The 26,579-nt window shown below is 38.1% G+C and overlaps 1 protein-coding gene across 2 annotated transcripts in view; it reads right to left on the minus strand.

Annotated features, from left to right (window-relative positions):
- Window positions 1-17,682: 17,682 nt before the first annotated feature.
- The window catches only part of NFU1 (NFU1 iron-sulfur cluster scaffold), a 55,148-nt gene continuing 46,251 nt past the window's right edge, over window positions 17,683-26,579 (minus strand). For both annotated transcript variants that reach the window (XM_044660905.1, XM_044660904.1), the window contains 2 exons: window positions 25,921-26,095; window positions 17,683-18,052 (listed from right to left, as the gene is read on the minus strand). In XM_044660905.1, the coding sequence (XP_044516840.1) occupies window positions 18,008-18,052; window positions 25,921-26,095 (220 nt within the window). In that variant the 3' untranslated portion in view covers window positions 17,683-18,007. The remainder of the gene's footprint in view (window positions 18,053-25,920; window positions 26,096-26,579) is intronic.

Genomic DNA, 26,579 nt, shown 5'->3' on the forward strand with positions numbered 1-26,579 from the left:
AAGTTGACTGCCTTAAAAATCTGAACCATAAATTTTAAAGGCACAGTTTCATTAGTTGCAAGTGTCATAATAGTAGTATAGAGATCATCTCCCTTATTTTTATAACACAAGTAAATCAAACCAGGTACCTATTAGAGGTCTTTACAGAACTTTCATTAATGAATATATGTACTCACACATGCATATGTATCTATATATCTGTATATATACCTGATTGCCCTTGTTCCTCAGGTCTAGCCCAAGTACCAGAGAAGAATACTCTGCAAGCTTGGAGCACTTCACCCCCTTCCCCAGGAACAGAGAAGAACCTCAACAGATAGATAAAATAATAGGGCAAAAACAGCTAGAAAAAGGAGCATGAGACAAACAAACAAAAACACATGACCTTAGAAGGTTACTTTAGTGACAGGGAAGACCAAAATATGAACTCAGAAGAGGATAAAAATGCCAAAAGGAAATATCTGATGCTTCAAAGGAAAGTGTGAAAGGATGTCAAGCCTCAAAAGAACCCCTGGAAGAACTTGAATAAAAACTAAAATCCAAATAATAAGAGAATTAATGGAAAAACTCAACAGATGGATAAAAAGTTAACTGGAGAAATCAGCTTCCTAATAAGTAGAATAGGCCAAAAGGACAGTGAGGCACAAAAATACCTTGAAGAAAACAACTTCTTAAGGAACAAAATGGACCAAAATGTAAATAGACACCTCCCCCCATGCAAAAAAAAAAAAAAAAAAAACAACACTGAAGGAAACAAATCTTTAAAGAGTAGGATTTGGGGGCAGCTGGGTATCTCAGTGGATTGAGAATCAGGCCTAGAGATGGGAGGTCCTGGGTTCAAATTTGGCCTCAGACACTTCCTAGCAATGTGACCCTGGGCAAGTCACTTGACCCGCATTGCCTACTGTAGAAAATATATGTAAGGTAATGAGGTCACCAGGGATATTATAAATAAACTAAATGGTTTGTGGGAACACACACTGTGATTTTATGAGAGACTAGACCTGGACATTAAAGACTTGAACAGCCAAGCTGCTTCTAACTGACAAATGACAGTTAGCCAACTGTCACTCTGGCCAGAGGCCTTGAATTCAACAGACAAGGTAACAGGATATAACTGGGTTTAATTATGAACAACTAAAAGGAGGGATAGGAATGTCTACTCTAAAACCTTAACACCTAATAACAAAACCCACAGGGAAAGGGAAGGACTTATTACTCCACTAACTTAGTGATCTAAACTAACAGGGCCCAAGGAGCTGTAAATGGAGTCTCTGGGTGACTGACTCAGACCTGGAACCTGCCAGGCTTGAGCAGCTCAGCTAGGGGCTTTGTGGCTTTGGGATTCTCACTGCAATCCACTGATGATCTCTGGATGCCAAGAGCCAAGGTAGTCTCAGGTACCAAATAGGGAGGGTTTTGCTTGAAACACTGTCCACCAGATCTCAAAACTTCTTCCTCTTCCTTGGCACAGGACTGCAGATCTTCTCTCTCTGCTAGATGCCACCACTCAGGATCCCAGGGGAAAATTAGGATACAGGATGTCCTTTTTCTCTGAGTGCTTCCAGGGCTAACTGCAGTTTGTGTTAACCCCCCAATGGAGTCCTTCCCAGAGCACAAATCACTTCTTCCTGCTCCCTCATTCCATCCTGGAATTCCCAGCTTCAGCTCCTTCCTGCTATGTACATCTTAATACCTAATCAATAACTAATCTTATCTTCCTCACAACACTACCCTTACCACCCTTCTGCCTTGGAGCCAATACACAGTATTGACTACAAGATGGAAGGTAAGGGTTTAAATAAATAAATAAAAATAAAGAGTAGAATTGGCCAAATGAAAAAAGAAACAAAAACTCAAGGAAGAAAATAACTTTCTAAAAAATTAGAATTGGATATACAGGAACTAATGAAACCATCAGACATCAGGAAACAGTAAGAAAAACAATTTAAAATGAATAAATAGAAGAAAATCTAAAATACCTCACTGGAAAAATAACTGATATGGAGAATTGATTTAAGCAGGATAACCCAAGAATCATTGGAATATCTGAAGGTCACAATTAGAAAAAGAGTCTAGATAGCATATTACAAGAAATCACCAGGGAAAACTGCCCTGATATCCTCAAAGAGAAAAAACTAGGAACTGAGATAATTCATGATCACCTTCTAAAAGAGACACCAAAATAAAATGCTCCAAGACTACCGTAGACAAATTCCAGAACTACCAGGCCAAGGAAAAAATACTATAAGTTGCCAGAAGGATACAATTCAAATAACAAGGAGCCACAGTCAGGATTACACAGGATCTGGCAGTTTCTACATTACAGGACCAGAAAACATGGAATATGATATCTAAAAGACAAAAAATCTAGGATTACAACCTAGAATTACATATCCATTAAAACTGAACACAATTCTCCAAGGGAGCAAATTGATGTTTAATGACATAGAGAAATTTCAGACTTTCCTGATCAAAAAACCAAAGCTGAAAAGAAAGTTTGATGAGTAAATTTAACCCTCAAAAGAAGCACAAAAAAATAACATGAGAATTTAAGGGTTTTGATAAGGTTAAACTTAGTACATTCCTATCTGGGAAAGTGATAATTGAAATAATTAAGAAATATATAATACTCAGAAAATGTAAAGCACTTAAAGTATGCAAGAAACCTAAAGTACCTAAGATACTTAAGAACTTTTTCTCCATTAGAGCAATGAAAAGGAATATACAAGGAAAGAAGAAAGAGAGCTAAATAAGATGCACTGATATCCAGGAAAAAAATGGGGAATGGGAAAGAGGAACACATGAGAAGAGAAAAGGAAAGAAGGAAGGAGATAAACTATCTCTCATTAAGAGGCACATAAGTGATAAATACAATGAAGAAGATGGTGGGGGTGGGAAATGGCTGTACTGGAAACTTACTCTCCTTAGAACTAGCTCAAATGGGAATAATAACATTTAGATTATGTCAGCTATAGAAATCTACCTTACCCTATAAAGAAGTAGGATAGTAGGGAGAATAAGGGAGGTGGGGAAGAATGGACAAGGAGGAGTATGAATTTGGGGAGGTGGTCATCAAAAACAAAACACCTGTGAACAAGGAAAGGCTAAAAGGAAAGAGAGAGAAGAGTAAATGGGTAAATAAGATAGAGGGAAATGTACAATTTGTAATCATACTGTGAATGTGAATGGGATCAACAGCACATGAATGGGATAAAACAGAAAAAGATAAGAGTAGATTAAAGACCAGAACCCCACAATATGCTGTCTATAAGGAACACATTTAAAATAAGGACACACACATAGAGTAAAAGTAAGAGATGAGCAGAATCTACTATGCCCCAGCTAAAGTAAAAAAAGCTGAGGTAGCAAGCATAATCTCAGATAGAGCAAAAGTAAAAACTGACTTAGTCAAAAGAGATAAGGAAGGAAATTATATCATGATAAAAGGCATCATAAGCAATGAAATAATATCAGTATTAAACATATGTACCAAATAGCACACCAGTTAGATTTTTAAGGGAAAAGTTACAGGAGTTATAGGAGGAAATAGAGAGTAAAATTTTATCAGTGGAGGACCTCAACTTTCTCCTCTCAGAAGTAGATAAATCCAATAAAAAAGTAAATGATAGAAAGAAGTTAAGGAGGTAAATGGAACTTAAAAAAAATTAGATATGACAGACCTCTGGAGGGACTATACCTCTTTCTCAGTAGCACATGGCATATTCACAAAAACTGATCACATTATAGGGCATAAAAAGTTCATATCCAAATGTAGAAAATCAGAAATATTAAGTACATACTTTTCAGCCCATAATGCAATAAAAATTATACTCAACAAAAGACAGCAAAAAGAAAGACTAAAAATTGATTGGGAACTAAATAATCTTATCCTAAAGAATAAAAGGATCAAAGAACAAATCATAGACACAATCATCGATTTCATTTTTTAAAATTACAATGAAGAGACAACATATCAAACTTTACGGGATGTTGCTAAAGCAGTAATTAAGGGGAAACATATCTATAAGGCTTATATCAATAAAAGAGAAAGAGAAGATCAATGAATTGGGTATGCAATTTAAAAAACTTTACAAAAAGAACAAATTAAAACTCCACAATTAAACATCAAATCCTGAAAATCAATGGAGAGATTAATAAAACTGAAAGTACGAAAACCACTGACCTAATAAATAAGACAAGAAATTGGTTTTATGAAAATATAAATAAAATAGATAAACCATCAATCAGATCTAAATAATTAGAGATACCTTAATTGCTCATGGCTATATAATATCCATCATGGCTATTGTAATGAATATGGGACTGTAGCTAGTAAAGATAATAGCAGGAGGATGAGCTAGCTATAGAGAGGATGGTATGGACCAGTACCAGGGGTGATCTTGAAACTAAATATGGATTATCTCAATAGATGTTGAGAAAGCCTTTGACAAAATACAACACCCATTCTTATTGAAAACACTAGAAAGTATAGGAATAGAAGGACCTTTTCTAAAAATAATAAGCAGTATTTATCTAAAACCATCAACAAGCATCATATGCAATGGGGATAAATTAGAAGCCTTCCCAGTAAGATCAGGTATGAAACAAAGATGCCCATTATCACCTCTATTATTTAACATTGTACTAGAAACACTAGCAGTAGCAATTAGAGAAGAAAAAGAAGTTGAAGGTATTAAAATAAGCAATGAGGAGACTAAGCTATTTTTGCAGATGATATGATGGTCTACTTAAAAAATCCTAGAGAATCAAATAAAAAGCTAGTAGAAATAATCAACAACTTTAGCAGTTGCAGGATACAAAATAAATGCACATAAATCATCAGCATTTCTATATATTTCCAACACATCACAGCAGCAAGAGTTAGAAAGAGAAACACCATTTAAAATCACCCTAGACAATATAAAATACTTGGGAATCTATCTACCAAAACAAACACAGGAATTATATTAATACAACTACAAAACACTTTCCAAACAATTAAAACTAGATCCAAACAATTGGAAAAACATTGATTGCTCATGGGTAGGACAAGCTAACATAATAAAAATGACCATTCTACCCAAATTAACTTACTTATGTAGTGCCATACCTATCAAACTACCAAAAAACTTCTTTACTGAATTAGAAAAAACTACAACAAAGTTCATTTAGAAGAACAGAAGATCAAGAATATCAAGGGAAATAATGAAAAAAAAAAACTGGGAAGGAAGGTGGCCTGGCAGTACGAGATTTTAAACTATACTATAAAGTAATGGTCATCAAAACAATATGGTACTGGCTAAGAGACAGAAGGGAGGATCAGTTGAATAGACTTGGGGTAAGTGACATCAGCAAGACAGTGTATGATAAACCCAAAGAGCCCAACTTTTGGGACAAAAATCCACTATTTGACAAAAACCTCTGGGAAAATTAGAAAACAATATGGGAGAGATTAGGTTTAGAACAACATCTCACATCCTACACCAAGATAAATTCAGAATGGGTAAATGACTTGAATATAAAGAGGGAAACTATAAATAAATTAAGTGAACACAGAATAGTATACTTGTCAGATCTCTGGGAAAGGAAAGATTTTAAAATCAAGCAAGAGTTAGAGAAAATGACAAAATGTAAAATAAATTATTTTGATTATATTAAATAAAAAAACTTTTGTACAAACAAAAACAATACAACCAAAATCAGAAGGGAAACAACAAATTGGGGAAAAAAATCTTTATAACAAAAAACTCTGACAGGTCTAATTACTCAAATATACAAGGAGTTAAATCAATTGTACAAAAAAATCAAGCCATTCCCCAGTTGATAAATGGGCAAGGGACATGAATAGACAATTTTCAGATAAAGAAATCAAAAGTATCAATAAGCACATAAGAAAGTGTTCTAAATCTCTAATAATTAGAGAAATGCAAATCAAAACAACTCTGAGGTATCACCTCACACCTAGCAGATTGGCTAAAATGAAAGAAGGGGAGAGTAATGAATGTTGGAAGGGATGTGGCAAAATTGGGACATTAATGCATTGCTGGTGGACTTGTGAACTGATCCAACCATTCTGGATGGCAATTTGGAACTATGCCCAAAGAGCTCTAAAAAACTGTCTGCCCTTTGATCCAGCCATACCATTGTTGGATTTGTATCCCAAAGAGATCATAGATAAACAGACTTGCACAAAAATATTCATAGCTGTGCTTTTTGTGGTGGCAAAAAACTGGAAAAGGAGGGTATGTCCTTCAATTGGGGAATGGCTGAACAAATTGTGATATATGTTGGTGATGGAATATTATTGTGCTCAAAGGAATAATAAACTGGAGGAGTTCCAGGCGAACTGGAAAAACCTCCAGGAACTGATGCAGAGCGAAAGGAGCAGAGCCAGAAGAACATTGTACACAGAAACTGATATACTGTGGTAAAATAGAATGTAATGGACCTCTGTACTAGCAGCAATGCAATGACCCAGGACAATTCTGAGGGATTTTTGGTAAAGAACGCTGCCCACATTCAGAGGAAGAACTGTAGTACTCAGGAGAGGAAACACAGAAGAAAAACAACTACATGAACACATGGGTTGAGGTGGGCATGATTGGGATGTAGACTCGAAACTACCACACCAATGCAACTATCAACAATTTGGAAATAGGTCTTGATAGATGACACATGTTAAAACCAGTGGAAATGTGCACTGGCTTTGGGGGGGTGGGGGAGGGAGGTTCGGGGTGAAGGGGAAAGTAAGAACATGAATCATGTAACCATGATAACTTTTCTAAAAAATAAAAATTATAAAAAAAAAAAGAAACTGAATATGAATGAATCAAAGATCCAGCCCCAGGCTAGCAGAAAGATAGGTGAAACTCTCCTTTGCTAGGCACCAAGCTCCTTTAAGGTTAATATTCTACAGCCCCTGTCCTGATGAGGAAGTGACTTCCTATTGGTGTTTCTAGAAGTGAGACAGGAAGGGAGATGTGGCACTTCCTGTCTACAGTAATGGAGTTTATCTCTGCTGTAGCTTTTCAGAATCTTCAGGAGCTGTCCCTACTTGGCCTTAGATGGAGTAGGCAAATGACCACAAAGTTCTTAGATTAAAGCCAAGGGGTTTATTGATAAATGAGTATAGGTATAAGGGTATTGGAAAGATGGTTAGGTAAAACTAAGAACTAACTAACAGCTTCCTTGTTAAATCTAAGTTTAAGGTGTTGAAAGACTTCCTGGAATGCTCTTCAGCCCCAAGGGACCAGCCCTGGGTCAGAAAATAAAGTGGTCTCTTTTGTTGGAAATAAACTAATCTTTGGTGAATGAATAGTTGGTGAATCAGATGATGTTTCTATTTGGCTTGCAGTGATACTTTGATCCTACATAGCCTAAGAAACTGATTCCCACATTCTCACTCCCACCTCCCCGGGCCCCAGAAATCCCAAGAGGTAGAAGGACAAATGAGAAGTGAGAAGTAGCCAGCGATTTGCAAGCTCTGGCTCCAACTGCCAGGTGCCACCTGCCCCCTGGCTCATGCCACGTTCTATATTCTAACTAGGGCAAACTGTCAACTTGCTCCATGAAAATATGGCAGTATGATTTTCTATATTACACTATGCCAATATATTGAAAATTTCAATCCTACCTAAATTAATTTACTTATTCAGTGTCATACCAGACTACCCAAAAATTATTTCATAGAACTAGAAAAAAATAACAACAAAATTCATCTGGGAGAACATGGAAGTACAGTATAATCCAGTGATGGGCAAACTATGGCCTGCAGGCAAGATGTGGCCCCCTGAAATGTTCTATCCCCTCAGGACATTATTCCTAATCTGACGAATACAATGAGTAGGATACAATACAATGAAACTTCAAAAGAGTTGCCTTAGAAACAGACTGACAGATGAGCATTTCCTTTCCTTTGGCCCCATCTTTAAAAAGTTTGCCCATCCTTGGACCTATTTCAGGCTACACATTGCCTCAGGGAGTTGGGGAAGAGGAGGGAGAGAGAAAATCTGAATTTTAAAAATCACAAAAACAATTGTCAAGTATTTCTACATGTAACTGAAAATTTTTAAAAAGAAAAAAAAAGAAAATATATAGAGTCAAGAGGAGTATCATGTATGAAGGCCAGCATGAAGGCTAAGAACACAGGGTCCATAAAATAAAGTATAAAAACACTGGAAAGGTAGGAAGGGGCCAATTTATAAAAGATTTTAAAAATCAAATGAGGGGTTTTATATCTGAATCTAGAGCTAATAGGGAACCTTAGAGGTCTATTGAGTAGGGGCCCACTCTTTAGGAAGAACCAAGAAAATATTGTATATAGTCAATATAAATATAGTTTGAATTATAACTTTGTCTACCTCCAGAGAAAGAATAGATGAATAGAAACAAGCAAGATACAGTTATATAATATAAATATATATACACACATCCATATACATACAACCATATATACTTTTTGTCAAATGATGCTTTCATCAATTTTTAATTTAAAATTTTTTTCATTTAAAAATTCCTTACCTTCCATCTTAGATCAATACCATGTATTGATTTCAAGGCAGAAGAGTGGTAAGAGTTAGACAATGGGGATTAAGTGACTTGCCTAGGGTCACACAAATAGGAAGTGTCTGAGGTCAGATTTGAACCTAGGACCTCCCATTTCTGGACCTGGCTCTCAACCTATGGGACACTTAGCTGTCCCCACTCATTAAAAAAAAATTTTTTTTTTTAAAGGAAGATCACTTTGGCTGCTAAAAAGAGCATGGACTGGAGTGGGGAGAGCTTTGAGGAAGAAAGCCAAACAGAAGGATATTGCAATAGACTAAACATGAAATGATGAGGGCCTGCATCAGGGTGGTGGCTATGTGAAAGGAAAAAGGACTTAAACCAGAGATGTTGTGAGGCATTATAATAGGTATTAGAAATGTGGGGTGAGTTTGAGAGAGAGGATTTGCAGATGACCCCAAGCCAGGTTTCCAAGGAGATGATTGTACTCACAACAGTAAAAGGGAAATTTGGAAGAGGAAGGATTTTGAAAACTCCCAGTTACTGATAGAACTATATTACTTCCCTCTCAGTCCCCAACCCGCCCCACAAATCCAATAGCCTTTTAATACTGTTTTCGTTTTGTGATAATGTTTTTGAATTGTGGCTGGGAACAAAAGGGAAAAAGGGGAGGAAGAAGATAAACCCTAACAGGGATGATTTTTTTTGGTCAACTTTATAGAAACAAAGTAATATAATTTACCTGCATGTCAATAAAGAATTGACATTGTAGGAATTGTAGGAAGCACCAGAGTAAATGCCTTTTCTGAGGATGTCAAAGCTCCAAGAAATTACTTGCTTTATCTAAAGCAGCTGTGGAGCAATAACAAGGTGTACCTGTGGAGGTCATCCTGAGCACAGGGAGGCACAGTAGATTGAGGGGATAAGATGAAAGAAGTGAGTGGATGGGGATGGGGAGGAGAACACCACCCTAGCTATCAGAAGAATGTCTGCTTTTCTACAAACAGTGGGCAACCCTACAGAAAAAAAGAAGCTGGGAATGAGGAGGTGGGTAGGATGATTATTTATTTTGCTTCAATGAAATGTCTTTTGCTCTGATTTCACAAATCATCTGGCCCAGTAGATTAAAGTCATTGGGTGGGGGCTCAGAGTAATGGATTTGAATAGAGGCTAACTCTATTCTAACTAAGTACCTTAGACTCGGGAGGTAGTCAGGAGTCAGAATCATTTTTGGGGAGAGGCAGGAAAAGTATGTTGTAATAGCGCACATTTCCCTAAAAGTTATGTTGTTATATAATTGCCAAGAGAGAAATCTAACAAAAACACATTTTTCCTAAAAAGAGAATCCAGATACTATACAATACCCTATTCACCTCTCGGTTTAACTTTGATTGTTTTATCTTACTGGCAGATGCCACGAGTACACTAGGAACTGCTAAAGGATGTTAACTATGAGGAAAGTGTGTGCTTAGCAAACCTGTTCTAACAGGAAATACCACTTTGCTATTTACCTCCATTATCTAGGCATTATCTGAAAGCATTTAAGATGTTGACCAGTGGGTTTTTTCCTAGTTTATTTTTTTTTTCCCTTAAGGCTGCCATTTTAACCCAAGCAGCTGTATTTAAACAGATGTTGAAATGTGCATCACCAGGAACTGAAAATATAGACCTTTTTTTTTTTTTTTAAATCTGGATTGAAGATTTCATTCATGTAAGAAACTCCCTAATGAGAAAACCTCCTCTATCAATGCAAATTTGACCCTTTGCAGTCTTACAGAGTTGCCTGGGGCACTAGAAGGTCAACTGACTAGTTTGCCAAAGCCAGTAGAGATAGAGGCTACATTTGAATCTACACCTTTGCTAGTGGGTTCACTTTCCATTATGTCACATTGCATCATAATAATATACCCCCTCACATTTATAATGGGCTTTATAGATAAATTAGCACATCTGATTGATTTCAAAGACTGGTGAGTATATTAAATGTGCTACTGGTTGTCATGACACATTAACTAGGCTGGGGTGATTAAGACTGCACCAGTACATGGGATTTGGAGGGCATGGTTCGGTAGATCCTTTTGTTATAGTGGTGCAAATGGTGAAGCCCTGGGTTTGGGAAGGAAACCATTCTCAAGAATGAGAGGACTCCAAACTTAGCTTAAAAGTAAAAAGAAAGATTTATTAGTAAGATAGGATTAATGGCCAGCAAGACAGTATGAGTGAAACAGCCATGGGAGGTTGCCCCTGAATCCCTCAGTCCTGGGGATTATATACTTTACAACCATGGGGACATGATGTTGAGTCACGATGGGGATGTGATTCTAGAGTGGTAAACACTCAGGTATTTGGTGGGGGGGTTGGTCATCTGATCTGGGTCTGCCTGGAGACATAGGAGGTGACCCTCATAGTTTAGGGGACAGATGGATGTCTGAGATACAACTTGATGATATCGAGGAGGTGTATCTCCTTGTCTATCTCAACTTAAAGGAATTCCAAGAATAATGGTCTTTGCCTCAGGAATCACAAGGGCAGGAAGGGGGAAGGGAATTCCCCTGTTTACAGCCTGCCTGAGTTAAGGGGTACCGGGTCTCTGCCATCTCTGCACAATGCCCATGTCACTTTTAGCTTCCCACTGGGCCTACAGACATGAAGATGTAAGTTCAAATCCAACCTCAGACACTTCTTAGTTGTGTGTCCTGGGGTAAGTCATTTAACCTCTGTCTGCCTCAGTTTCCTCAACTGTAAAATAATAACATCTCCTTTCTAGGGCTATTAAGAAGACCAAATGAGATAATTTTTATAAAGTGATTAGTACAGTGTCTTCATAGACCTCCCAGCCTCCCTTCACCACTTAGAGACCTAGAGACCTAAAGACCTAAAAAGCCCAAAGGACCCAAGTGGCTGTCAGGGGAATTTATATTGCCAGACCAACTGACACTTGCCCCTGGCTCACAGCACCTGGGAACATTCCATGTCTTCCAACTGCCTTCCCTGTCATTCCAGGTGGCATCCATCATTTCCCAGGATATGAATATAACATAAACAAATGAATTTAGCACTTATCTAGTAAGAATAATTAAAGAGAAAAGCCACCAGAAACTTCCCTCTCTCAGTTGCTCCTCAGTAACAACTTAGTGGTGTTCTCAGTGGCTGCACACCTGCGCCTCTATCTACTTCCAAGACAGCATCTCCAATATGTCTCTGGTGCCATGGGCCTTTGTGTCCCTGAATCTTCCCTACAGTTTCAACTGAAACTACTGTAAAAAGATGAGATAAAAGTACATTTCCAGGCAGCTTGGTGGCTCAGTGCATAAAGAGTCAAGCCTGGTAATGGGAGATCCTGGGTTCCAATCTAGTCTCAGACACTTAGCTGTGCAACTCTGGGACAAGTCACTTAACCCAATTGCCTAGCCTTTACCGCTCTTTTTCCTTAGAACTGATAATTAGTATTGATTCTAAGACAGAAAGGAAGAGTTTTAATTTTTTAAAAAAAACATATTTTGGGGGCAGCTGAATGTTTCATTGAATTGAATCAGGTCTAGATACGAGAGTCCTAGGTTCAAATGAGGCCTTTGTTAAGCACTTATGTGCTGGGCACTATACAAATGCTAGGGATACAAAAAAAAAATACAAAATGGTCCCTGCCCTCAAGAGCATACATTCTAATGCCAGAGACAATATGCACATAACATACATATATATGAAAATATAAGGGTGCAATTGATAGTTACTCAATCAAGTCACCCCAATCTATGATAAGTGGTAAGGTGTTCAGTCAATCATAGGTTTTAGACTAAATACAAAAAGCCCCCTGAATTGATGTTGAAAAAGAAGAATGTTTGGATAGATTTTGAAAAAATTTGGCCTTCCAAGTGTAAGGTTGGAATTTGGACTTACAGCAAGTTACTGGAATTTGTAACAAGTCACTGGGTTTTATAGCGAGTCAGTGAGACTTGTTGCAGGTAGTGAAGATAAGGTAGGAATTTGGATTTATAGCAGTTAGCAAATGTAGAATACGGATTTATGGCAAACAAAGAACCAAGACCCTTCTGAGCACCTTCTAGGAACAGTCTGCAGCACTCCTGGGATACCCTGTTATCTATGCAAACATTCCCCTAGGGTCTATATAACCACTGTAATCCTCCCCTCCCCCCCCAAGCAGGGCTCTATTTGGGAGCTGTCCTAGCCCAGCATGGGCTAGTAATAAAGGTGTCTCCAGTAAACTTGCATTGTCTCTGGATCTCCATTCTTGGGTCATGATTCCGAACCCTAACACAAGGTGTTGTCTCTAAAGTATCCAGCTGGAATACTGAACTGATCCTAGTGGTCAAGGCAAGCATGTATTTTGAGTACATCCTTAAGGAGGGATTTTCTGGGGAAAAAGGAAAGGCCTCAGTTCTGGCCTTGACCAAGTCTCCTTCTCTCTTTGGTTTGTAACAATTAAAGAGGCCAATAACTAATGTTTGATAGAAGGGAGATAAAGTCTGCATGGTGAGTCTCTCTTCCAGCTCTCCCCTGGAGCCAAATATACACTGGGAGACTTTAAGGGGGTGTCACCCCGAAACTGGGAGACCTGTGTAGCAATCCAGGTATACATTAATTGTGATATTATTTTAAGAATGCTCAAAAACTGACTCTTGTATGACTAATGATTGATTTCTGGAATCTTGAGTTCAAATGAACCTCAGCCTTGCCAAATTCCTAGCCCTTCCCTAAGGCTACACTCTGAAATACGGCCAGCTATCTCAGTCTCCTTACTTTACTTACAATGATCAATTAACATATGTATCAAACATCTGTAGATGCCTTAGGCCATATCAGCTCCTGATCCAGGTGTTAGCTCTACCTATTGTTTTAGGTTCTGGCAGTTTGTATCTCCTGATGATTACCTCATAATGTTAATGTATCAAACCACTTGGCTCTCCCTTTCTCCATATACCATTGTAACCTCAATAAAAGTAGATATATGACAGTTGAGGATTAAGCTCTTGACCATCAAAACTCTGAACCACCTAAACTCCTGACCATCAGAGCTCTGAACCATGAAGCTCTTGACCACCAAAGCTTACCCGTTGTCTGTGTGCCTTATGCCAGAACTTTCTTTGTCTGTGTGTTTATTCTCGCCTTATGTTCTTTATCCATTAGTCCTTAACCCATAAGCCATTTTCACTCAGTCCTTGGTTCCCCTTTTTGAGTGTCCTACCCACTAGGAATTTTCATGGAGCTGCTGGATGGCTTCAACCTGGATGGCTGTGCTGCCCCACAGGAGTTAGGGGCAAGGCTTCTGTATAAAACGAGGTATATGGTACCTCAATCTGATTCTGAATAAGGACAGGGTTCACACAAACCTCCCCCCCCCCATCAGTTAATTTCACAGCTGGTGGTCGGGCTTCGAGATGGAGGTAGCCAGACCAAGCTGTGGTTCCCCTCTCCCTCATTGTCTCTCAGGCACTCTGGAATGCGATCTGACTGATGAATGGCTTTTATTATTTGCAAACCAGGGAATGGGAAAGAGGTGAAGGGCAGAGGGATTTTGGAGTGCCCTCTTCTCTATTTCTATGGGGTCTGTCACTTGCACTCCTAAGATTCTTCCCCTGCCCCTTCTCCTTCTGTTTTTGTTTCTATCCTTTTCTATAATTGTAAGTTTTGACTGAAAGGGGGTCTCTCAGCAATGTTGGGTAATGGGAGAAGGAGACTAAGAGATGGCTCCCAAAATGGAATCCAAAAACTTAGCTAACTATATATTTGAAGTCTTGATGGGTGAGATGCAATGGAATGGCTTTGATCAGGGAATCAGGGTTTCAATTTCCAAAGAAAGATCCTCAGTAAGCTCTCAGGACTGGACCCAAGCTGGGATGTCTTCCTCCTCCCTCTTCCCAGTCCTCTGCCCAAAGACCTCTCGTCTCCTTCCTCCTCAGAGAGATTCTCAGAATTCTCTCTGGTCTCAATTGTCAGCAACTGCCTTCTCTGGCTCCTTTTGTTTCCCTCTCCTCTGCACCAACACCCATCCTTAAAGACTGATGGAGCAACTTATGAGCTTCAAAAGATCTGGAAGATACTGGGCCTACCATTATCTTACTGGTATCCTCTCAGTACTCCCAGGTAGGCCAATGGTAATGTATGATTGAGAAGTCAAGGACAGACTGTACTTGTGAATCTACAGGATTTCGAAAAGAAACTATAGCTGCCCAGGGGAGTTTTGTGAGCATCCCACGGAGGGGAGAGAGTAACTTTTGCAACCCCAGAAGCTATGAGCTATCCCCTTTGCCACATGTACTCTCCAGAGACATTATCAACCATTTTTATCGTAACACCTTAGTAAATGTCCCCCCCCCCCCATCTTTTAAAAGCTACTTAAGACTGAATGACAAAATTGGATCTGAATTCAAAATCTCCAGGGGAAGTACACTAGTTGGGGCTCAAAATGATGGCATTAGAGAATCACCTCAGCACTAACCTGAGAAGGCTGGAGCTCAAGAGATTAGGATTGGAGATGATAGATGTATGGATGGATTGGTGAGTGGATGGATAGATGGATGAATGGATGGATATATAGATATATATATATATATATATATATATTTTTTTTTTTGTCATTTGCATTGAGATGATAATTGAACCTATGTGAACTCATGAGGTCACCAAGTGAGAGGAGAGAAAAGGGTCCAGGATAAGGCCTTAGAGTATGGCCACAGTTAGGATGATATGAATGGGGATCTAGCAAGAGACCAGGAGCTTACATGGTCTAACTTGATTATCAGTTAATTAAGAAAAGTAGAACCAAGGAGAAGGCACTATTGAGAAGAAAGACCATCTAGGAGATGGGAGCCAACCATATCAAATGTTATAGAGGTCAGGATGAAAAAGAAAAGGTCATTTAATTTGATGATTGGGGACAACAACCTGAACATTTATCAATTATTGAGATTCACTCAAAATCTGAAAAACAACATTGGAAATAGAGAGCTGATCTTGTAAACAAGCAGAACTTCTGTTGAAGTCCAGAATCTTGTCACATAATGTGATCCTGAACAAAGCTTACATCCTAGTGGCTTAAACTCTCAATGCCTCAGGAAAATTTTCTAAGACTGTTAAGTTGCAGAGGACTTGCAAGATTTCACTGATTGATGAAGTTTCCTTCTAGGCAGTTTCTCACATCAGAGAAATCATGGGTCTTTTCTAGGTAGTTACTCACCTGAAAAGATAGAGGAATTAGTGGTAAAGTTAACTTAATATGGATCTACTAACCCGCTTCTTTTCCTTCAGCAATTCCTTGATATTTATAGGGAGAGACATGTTTAAGCAAGGCTTCCTTGTATATTGTTTTTAAAGATTTGCAAGAGGTAGCTTTTTAAGAGATTGAAAGTATTTACATTTTTTACTTCCTGTAGATTCAGGTTTGGATTTAGGCACAGATTGGTTTATATTAGAGAAAAGAACAGTCAGTGGCTGCTTTCACAATAAAATCACAGAATCTCAGGAGTTTGGGAGGCTTTTAGAATCTAATCTATACCTGAAAACAAATTCCCTCTACATTATCCTTCTCATGCCATCATCTAATATCTTCCTGAAGATCCATTGTGGAAAGTTCCCTCCTTCCCTTCCAATGCACCCCTTCTGTAGTTTTTTAAAATGGAACCAAAGTCTACTCCATAATTTCCAGAGTTTGCTCTTAGTTTTTCCAAGTCCAAGCAAAATAAATATAATTCCTTTTTTACACAATAGCCTCTTTCATACTTGAAAGCAGCTAACATTTTCCTCTCCAAGTCTCCTTAGGACTAAACGTTTCTTTCACTGGTTCATGTGTGACAAAGTCTCTAGTCCTCTTTCTGTTATCACCCATCCTTCAGCTTGTCCAGGTCTAACCTAGAATGTGATGTTCTGAATTGAACACAATTCTCCAGATGGTGTAGAGCAGGGCAAGACACAGCATATTATTACCTGCCTCCCACTTTCTGGACATGGTGCTTCTTAACATCCCAAGTTTCTTCAACTGCCTATTTGCTTTGAGCTTGCAGTTTGCTAAAAACTCTAGATCTTATTTCATGAAAACCATTAACTAGATGCACTTTTACTATCTTATCCTTGTGATACTGATTCTTTTGTTTTTAATTACTGAGGAGGAGACATGGTACAGTAGAATAGGTAGAATAGGTTCAAATCCCAGCTCTGCTACCATGGGCAAGTTGCTTAACCTTTCTAATAGCTACCAGCATCCTTCAACATGAGGAAACTGAGGTAGGTGACCTCTAAGGATCCTTCCATCTCTAAATTGTTAACTCCATGGAGTTGAGTGTAGGACTTTATATTTCTCTTTATGAAATTCAGCCTAATATTCTGTTGTATCCTGATTCTCATCCAGGATATAAGCTAGCTTTTCTTGGCTTTGTGTCATTTGCAGATTTGATAAGTGTAAAATATCATCCAAGTCATTGATAAAAAGGTTGAACAGAAGAGGACTAAGGCTAGATCCCTGGAGCATTCAATTGGACACCTCTCTCCAAGTTCAAAGGTCACTTCAAGTGACCTTTGTGAGAATGGGAGTGTCTTATGCCATAAAATCTCAACAAAAGGTAGAATAGAGGGAGACACGAACAGGTGGCAATTAGAAATAAGGAGTATTTCTTATATATAGAAATAAGAGATAACAAGGAAAAATACATGTATAAAAATATTGACGCACTCTTTGTAATGGCAAAAAATTGGAAAATGAGGGTATGCCCTTCTATTGGGGACGGAATACTACTGTGCTGAAAGGAATGATGAACTGGAGGAATTCCATGTGAACTGGAAAGACCTCCAGGAATTGATGCAGAGTGAAAGGAGCAGAGCCAGAAGAACATTGTACACAGAGACTGATATATTGTAGCACAGTCGAATGTAATGGACTTCTTTATTGGCAACAATGCAATGATCCAGGACTATTCTGAGGGAGAGAAAGAACACTGTCCACATCCAGAGAAAGAACTGTGGGAGCAGAAGGAAAACATATGATTGATCACATGGTTCGATGGGGATATGATTGGGGATATATAGACTCTAAACGATCACTGTTTTGCAAATATTAGTAATATGGAAATAGGTTTTGAGCAATAATACATGTATAACCCAGTGGAATTGCTTGTTGGCCCTAGGAGAGGGAAAGGAGAAGGGAAGGAAAGAACATGAATCATGTAACCATGGAAAAATATTCTTAATTAATTTTAAAAATACGGGGTATGAGTTTAGACAAACACTTCTCTCTCTGAGGAAAGCAGATGGCTGCTTTACCTTTCTACTTTCATTTTGAAGAAAAACCATTAAGAACAAAAAAAGAAAACATCTATTTGAAAACAAACCACATTTACAAAACATTAATCAGATGAAATAAATTATTTAGAAAACAAAACAAAGAAAAATAATTGCCACATTTAATTATAGTTGTTTGAAGAATATCTTTTATTCATCCTCAAATTTCTTCAGCAGTCCATGTCATTCATCTCAAGGAAATTACAGGGTTTCAAGGTGAGTTTGCATCTTTTTCTTCTAGCTCATCATCCACAACCTAAAGACAAAGTAAAATGAATTAAAGATTTCAGAAAATACGTTTCAAATTGCTATTACACTGTTTTGATTATTGTATTTGTTCAGGACAAATGACTTTTCTGAATATGGCTTTCTAAATAATCTTTTCTGTGAGAATATAATCTCTAACAATACATAACTACAGGAAAATTCCACAAAAATGAGTGGCCTTTGATATATAATATCTGACAAAATTTACATACTATACTGTTATCTACAGGAAGTAAAATCAAATATTTATATTTAAGAAACAAACATAACCCGAAGTCACATGGACATAAGAAGACATGATTCCACTGGCAAAAAAAATGTTACTGGCTTTTATTCCTACTGCATCTTCACTTCTTAGTGCTTCAGCTCTCCATCTGCAAAGCAGAGATAAATCTGAAAGTGTCCCTTTGTTTATTGGTGATGGTGGTGGTGGTGGTTGTGGTTGTCATAGTTGAAGTTCTAGTATTATTTACCATGTTATTTATTTTATTTTATTTTTTAATAGACTTTATTCTCAGGTATTTCTACCCTATTATACCACAGAAGACATCGCCTGACCAAAAAAAAAATTATATATGTAAACTATGTCTTTCACGTCTTTATCAATTCTTTCTCTGGAGATTGACATTCACAAGTTATTCTTCAAATATTAATTCTGTAGCTGTATATAATATTCTCTTGGTTCTAGTCATTTCATTCTTCATTATTTCATGTAGATCTTTCTAAGTTTCTAAAAAAATTAACCTGCTCAACATTTTTATATAGTAATATTTATAAGAATTTATAAGAATCCAAGTACTAGTAATTAAATGATGGTCATCTTTCCTTCCAAACAAAAATTTTCATTTTAGACCTAAGAATATGATTAAAAAAAATAAACTTTTACTGACTCCATCTTGTAGCTAAGGAAACAGTGCTCCAGAGAGGTTACTTGTCCAAAGTGCCCTAGCTAGTAAAGTGGCAGAGTTAAGATCCAAGACCAGGGTCTTTCTATTCTAAATCCAGAGATCCTTCCACTCTATGTTACTGCCTTCCCCAAAGGGGAAAGGTCTCAAGAGTTTGGCCATGTTGCATAAGCTGATGAAAAATTCAGTAAATTATTTTCTTTGGAAAGGAAGAGGTCATATAAACAATGAACTTTCCCCTTTTCACCAAGTCTATTGCAAGTTAATACCAATTCAAGCTTTTAACACAAATACCACATAAAAACTCCATCCAAGCCAGTGAGTATAAACATTTCCTTGTGAATTCAAGTGGCTCTTGATATTCTATATAAAACAATGGCCAGAAGACAATAGAAAAAAATAAAAAATTCTAATATCATATAATGCAAGAACATTTTTAAAAATACTAATTTGGACCACTTAGATTACTGAATTGAAGTGATGACCATCTCCAATGACATTTATAATTGGAAAAAATTCAGTCCCTGGGTAATGATCAAAACTCTCCCATGTTCATCACTGCAGGCTGAAATTCCTCAGGCTACTCTTAAACCTTGGGAGACCATCTATTCCAGCAAAACAATTTATCAGAAATCCCAAGGCAATGGCTGGGCATTTTATTCTTAGTAATTGCCAAAGAAGTAACACAATTTCCCTCTGTAATCTAGTGTGTGTTATGACAAAAAGATTTACAGATGGCCTTCCTTCTTTCAGCTTTAAAAAGAACAGGCTGCATTTTTAAGTGTCCTCTAAAATGTTGAACTAAAAATAAAAAGACCACAGAATTAACACCTGGGAAGATTAAAGTTACTAAAACAAACTGTCATCAAGTGATTATTTTTTAAATGCACTTTACAATAGGGATTTACTACTAATATAAAGTTTAGCTCATTAGCCTTTTTTCCCATGTGTAACACTTCTTATTCCTGACACAAACACCAACTGAGTTGAAGCTATCATCACCTTTCCCCAGGTCCACTGTAACAGTCTCCCAACTTCAAGTTTCTGTCCATTTCAAATCAACTTTCATACAGTTGCTAAAAAGATTTTCCTTAAGCTCAAGTTTATTCATGCCACTCCACTATTCAGTATACTCTAGTAATTCCCTATTGCCTGAAGAGAAAATATAAACTCCTCTGTCTACTATTTAAAAAGCCCCTACACAATTTTGCCCTGACTTACTTTTCCAGCCTCATTTTAGTCCCTTTCCCATAATTTATGGACCTGTGTCAATGGTCTTTCTGTTCTTCCTCATATTTGACACTTGAGTTCCCATTTCAGTGCTTTTTCATTGGCTGTCTCCAATCCTGGAATGTCCTCCCTCCTTCCTGCTACCTTTTAAATACCTCATTTTTTTCAAGACTCAGCTGAAGTACTACCTCCTATGTAAACGCTTTCTTGATTCCCCAGTGCCCTCTCTCCTAAATGTACTTGTATTTGTTTTATACATATATAAAGAGAGAGAGAGAGAGAGAGATTTTGCACAGAGAACCTGTATGTCGCATAAAGGAATTTTGGAGAGCAATTCATTTGACCAATCCAACCTTTGAGGACATGGAAATTCTTCTTTCAGAATTATTTTCCAAAAGGGAAAAAAAGCCATTTATTGTTAAATTAGAAACAACCCAAAATTAACATCTTGGCCAGAGGAAGGGACAGGTCTGGAATTATAAAACAGACAACATTTAATTTATCTGAGAAAGGCCAAGGAAGATCTAGTTGAGGTAATGAAAATATTTTCAAAATGAGCTGATTCCTGGGGACAATTTGAAAAATTAAGGCAGGAGAATGGGGAAATTCCATCCAAGTTTCTTGATAGGGTTATCGAAGTAGCAGAGGATGTGCTTGGCTTTGTGGATTTAAATGAACAAAATCTATAACACATAAGGAGACAATTTGTGAAAGGCAGTAGCACACCAATTAGAACATACTTTAGATTACACTGCCTGGACTAAGAATCGCCATCTTGAAGATTTAAGAACAGCTACATACATTTTTACATAAGGAAAATGTAAATGAAAAGGATGAAATAATAAAGGCGCTTAAAGCACAACTTAGAGAAGCAAATAGCACAATTAAACAAAAAGATTGATGAGATAAAAAATTTAGCAACTCTGCAAGCATACAAACCCAGGAGAGATTTCACACAAAATAAGCAAAGAAGCAATTTGCCAAGGTGTTTCTTATGTAAGAAAATGGGACACATTGTCAGGAATTGCAATCTAAAAGCACAATTAGACTTTACAAACAAGAAGAAATCATGGAACAACACAACATACAACAACAAACAAAATGCTACACAGTATTGCAATCACAATTGTACAAGTTCAGAGGGCAGCTGGGTAGCTCAGTGGATTGAGAGCCAGGCCTAGAGATGGGAGGTCCTAGGTTTAAATCTTTTCTCAGACACTTCCCAGCTGTGTGGGCAAGCCACCTGACCCCCATTGCCTACCCTTACCACTCTTCTGCCTTGAAGTCAATACACAGTATTGACTCCAAGATGGAAGGTAAGGGTTTAAAAGAAAATTGTACAAGTTCTATGCACACGCCTGACTTGAACACTATGCAGAAATTCATCCAGCAGGGTGAAAAGCTGAAGTTTTTGTCAGTAGTTTCAGGGACTGCAAGAAACTCTCAGTTATGAAGCTATATACTAGATCTAGCAGAAATAAATAATGATGGGAATGGAAATGGGAAAAATGAGGTGGAAGAAAAATGCATTGACATAGAATTAGTGGGTGCAAGAAGAAAACACAAAACTAAGGAACAGGAGGATGAGGAAATGCAAATGCAGAATGATATTAAGGAAATCAGGTGTAAGATTTTTGGAACAGTGGGAAAAGATACCAAAAAAGCAGAAGGGAATAGAGATATTATTAAAGAAACTAGAGCACATAAAATACATTTGCTGGTAAACACTGATTTAGCAAGCAAAGAATACAAAGGAATAGTTTCTGGAATTGCAACATTTCTCAGCACAAGGCAAAAGTAACATAGCAGAAAGGGAAAACTATACTTTGGGAACTGAAAGTATAGGACAAAAGTAAATGATTCACAAATCTTATGGTGCTCTAATGAATCTAAAGTCAAAACTGCAACTGAACTAGGGAAAGCAACAGATAAACAATAGAATGGACCAATGGGGTGGAAAATTCAGTATCTCCAAACATTCAAATGAGCAGACCTCCTGGAGACAAAGTCAATACGGATGATACCACAAAGGGTATTTTTTATTATTTTGGGGGAAGTAGATAGCAAATAGCATAGCTTAACAAAATGGTAAATATTAAGATTCATGACAAATGACCTTGGTAAGGTCATTAGCACGAAAGGGGACAAATAAGAGAGGGAAATTTTGCAGAGAGATGGAAATGGAATATTGGAATGTGACAAGACAGACAGCCAAGGCAGTTGGAAAGGGGAGAACTAAAACTTCTGGGAAGAACTATCTCAGGGGAGTTTGGTTCTGAGCCCTGAACCAGATGAAGCTCGGATTCCCTTGGGGGGATTGAAACCTCACTTTTCCCTGAGGATTTTCCTACCACATCATTTGCCTTCAGCTTTGTGGACTGAACCTGAATCTCTGCTGAGGAAGAAACTTTTCTCTCTCAGTGCTAACTATATCTAAAGACTTTTGTGATCCTTCATTAATAGCTTTGGTTAGCAGCATAGTCAAGCAGACAAGAGGAAAAACTTTTAAGCCAGGCCTTTTGGCTTTTGGCAAAACAAAAGGGACCCTTCAACAGTCTCTGTGTTTTGTAGCTTACGGCACTCCTGTTTCCACTTTCCCAATCCTTTCCTGATTACTAGTTTATTAAATCACTTCTGAGTTTATATACCAACGAAAGTCAGATAAAATCTTTGGAGATATAAGAGGAGGGGTCAATTGAGAGGCAGCTCTAACAGACTTCAGTAAGGTCAAACCCAAAGCCACTGCTGCCTCTCTGACAGGATTTGTATCAGAAAAGACATCTAGGGTTGTCAGGCATTTCGCCAAGTCCTGGCAAACTGCCCATACTTTACCCCATAGGTGCTTCTTATCTGAATATAGAATCTTGTTCCTCCCTGTTCTCAGTTTTCATCTCAGGGACAAACCCCTTGTTGCCCTCTAGTTAGAAGGGAGAGTAACCCAGCTAGCCTATTCACACACACACTGACTAGCCAGTTATTAACATCCTTTTAGGTTACCTATTTCCCTTTTAACAATACACATACATACACATAACCTTATGCAAACATATATTCCACATATTCCACCAGGCTGCACTATTGTTCTGTCTACTATTGATAGGAGAGAGACTACGGCATTTGTGGATGGTTGATTGTTAGTTGTGGTATTGCTTCCTAGGTACTTTGATTCCACAATCTCCAGTTGGAGAATTTTGTGCTTGTCCAATTCCCTTCCTTCTCTTAGTTGTTTTAGTACTTGGAAAATATCTTGATGTTTGCTACCAGTTCCTGAGAATAGTCATCTTTCTTGGTTGTTATTGCTTTGTAATAGTTCCACAGGTGAGAGCATATGTTCTTTGAGACTGTTAGGAATTGCCAAATGGATAGGGTTATGGCTATGGCAGTTGGGATAAAACAAATGCACTCAGCAAGGGTTAGGGCACACCATTTATAATAGTCATAGAGGTCTAAAGCTTGTTGCACGAAATTGGGGACTGTCTTGAACCAAAAATCCATTACACCTTGCATGAAAGACCATGACATAATGGATATGCTAGATAAGATGAATGTTATTTTAGTCAGCTTCATTTTGGGTATGTCAGAAAATTTAAGGTTGTTCGCTAACTTAGCTTGCCAATAAATGTTATGGATAAAAGGGGGACACTAAAGTTGGGGGTGCTCTCCTTCCCTTGCTGAGTGACAGAGGGGTAAAAGGTGATTGAGGTGATAGGAGAGGAATGAAAGGGATGGCTGAGTTTAGGGAGGAATGGACAAGGCGGTATTAGGATGGTAAGAGTACAGGTTGAGGTGTTCAGGAGAGGCAGCTAACACAGGCTAGACACTCAGGCTAGAGACAGAGGATGCTGGGAAATAGGCTGAACCCTTCCAGGCAGGAAAGGTACTTCTAAAGATACAAAGAATAGGGCCAGTCAGAAATGATTGAAATCTGACTTGAGGGCTTTCTTGTCAGTTTCTCAAGTCCTCAAAGGAGGAATCACAAGGCTCCTCCCTGTCAGTGAAACTGAAGGGATTCAGGAGGAAGTATTGGGCAATTACTTTCTCCTAAGATGGATGCCTCTAGTTTCCCCCAGGAAATAAAGAGAATAATTCCTTCCCCTTCAACCCTTGCCTAATTCTTCAACACAATATCTCCAGAGGGTCTGATTAGGTAACAAAGGGATTTATTAATGTTCAGGGTTGGTCAGGAAGGAGAGAGGGGTTTGGGGTTTCTGACAGCCGCTAGGGAGAAACTCAAGATAGGTGAGGGTCACAGGAATGGGTTAGACAGAGAGAAGACCTGCTTCTCTCAGCCAGGGAAGATTTGGCTGCTTTTAAAGTAGAGGGTATACTAAAGGGATAGTGTAAAGTTTAAATTCTTTTGAGAATAATTTCAGGATAAGGATCTTGCCATCTCCCCAAAATCCAGACGACGAACTTGTTTGGTGAGGACACATGAAGATGTCTGAAAAGCCTTCACTGTACCATGAAGACCAAACTTTGAACTTTGGGGTGCAGTTGATTGAACTATGGGGAGTTGAATTTGAGTTGTATGTATTGTTTTAATTGTACACTGTTATGCCAGTGGGGGACAGCCCCAAATTGGTTTTTTGTCAATGCGGCTAATTTTAACCATTTGTTCATCTATTTCTTTTATCCCCAAATTCCTGAAAAATTTAGAAGTTGTTTATTTTTACAGGTCCAGCGAAGAAAAAAGGACTAACCTTTTTTTTTGCCGGACCTCACAGGGAATTGTAAAAGTGAAATTTGGGAAATGCCATCTAAAAGTGTATATATTTCTATGGACATGGAAAATGTATCAAACTACATTTCCCGTGATCCAACGTGGTCCAACTGGTTTCCGTTTCCGGGTTTTTGGGCTTGGGAAGGCCTATGTCTTGACCCAGGGAAGAGCTTAAATCTCCTGGGTTAGGAGGGAGTGTCTCTTTGCCAGTAGGCTCTTGGCTAGCAGACTTGGAGACAGTAATGGAGGCGGCAGCTTTGAATGCTTACAAGCGTGTGGTCTAATAACTTATCTATAAGCATGGCTTTAATTAAAATACTAATATCTATATTTATAGCAGCCTTTATCATTTTTAATATTTATAATAGTTTGAATTCAAGGATGTCCTACTTGCCTATTAGGGAAACTAAACCCACAAAGTCTATTCACTAAAAATCCAAAAGCCACCCTGCCTCCCAGAGCCCCAGGAAAACAGGCAGGGAAAACAGGGAAGTAATATGGAGAAGGTCAGGGAGAGGTCCAGGGAAATCAGCTAGGTTCAAATTGTCCAGAGACGAAGCACAGGCCAAAAGCAAAACTGAAAGCCAAAGCAGAGCTCTAGTTGGTCCTTCTGCTCTGTTCAAGACTCAGGAACCAACTGACTTCTCTCAGAATTCTAAGGCTTCTAACTGCCAGAAGTTTTCAGTTAGCCCCCTTCAAGAGCAAAAGCCTCTCTTGCATCTTTTGCATTACACTAGCCAGTTATTAACATCCTTTTAGGTTACCTATTTCCCTTTTAACAATACACATACATACACATAACCTTATGCAAACATATATTCCACATATATGTGTTCATGTTGTCTACCCTAAGAACATGTAAACCCTCTGAGGGTAGAGTCTATCATTTTTGTCTTTATGTCCCCTGTGCCTATGCACAATGACTGGTACAAGGCAGGTTTCTCAATAAATACCTGTTGATGGATGACAACTCATTTAAGTTGCAAGATAGTTCCGGCCTACCTGCTCCACACCTTCTACTTCTGGAATATAGAACTGAAGCATGTTCTGGATTCCATTTTTCAAAGTGATGATAGAGCTAGGGCAACTGGTACAGGAACCCTGCAGTTTCAGCTGCACAATGCCATCTTCAAAGCCTTTGTAGATCACATCACCCCCATCCTCCTGCACAGTTGGCCTTTGGTAGAAAATATTTAAAAGAAACAGATTTAGAGAAAGACATGAAAAGATTCAATCTGATTTAGGTATGCACTACCTTTTTTAACACTAAAATGAAGAAAGCCAAAACTAGCTTCGGAAATGGAGGGGCACAAGTAACCAATTTTTTTCAAGCCAATGACCACAATAGTTTATGCCACTCTATACCTTGAAATTTTACTTAACCAAATTTGAGTCAAATTTATAAGAATCAGTCATTCCCCAATTAATATGAATGGTCAAAGGACTTGAATAGGCAATTTTTAGATAAAGAAATCAAAGCTATTAATAATCATATTGTGTAATTAGGATTTGCTCCCCAAAACTCTAAATCCTAGCTTCCCATGTTCCCTTTCACATTAGATGCTAACGTAGGGAAGATATAAGTTTTGTGTAGCTCCACCCCTCGTCTCTTCTCCCCTGATCACAGTTTGTGGAGGTGGGGTGAGTCCCAGGCAGGAGAA

This window comes from Gracilinanus agilis, chromosome 2 (assembly GCF_016433145.1).
Source record: "Gracilinanus agilis isolate LMUSP501 chromosome 2, AgileGrace, whole genome shotgun sequence".
Lineage (NCBI taxonomy): Eukaryota > Metazoa > Chordata > Mammalia > Didelphimorphia > Didelphidae > Gracilinanus > Gracilinanus agilis.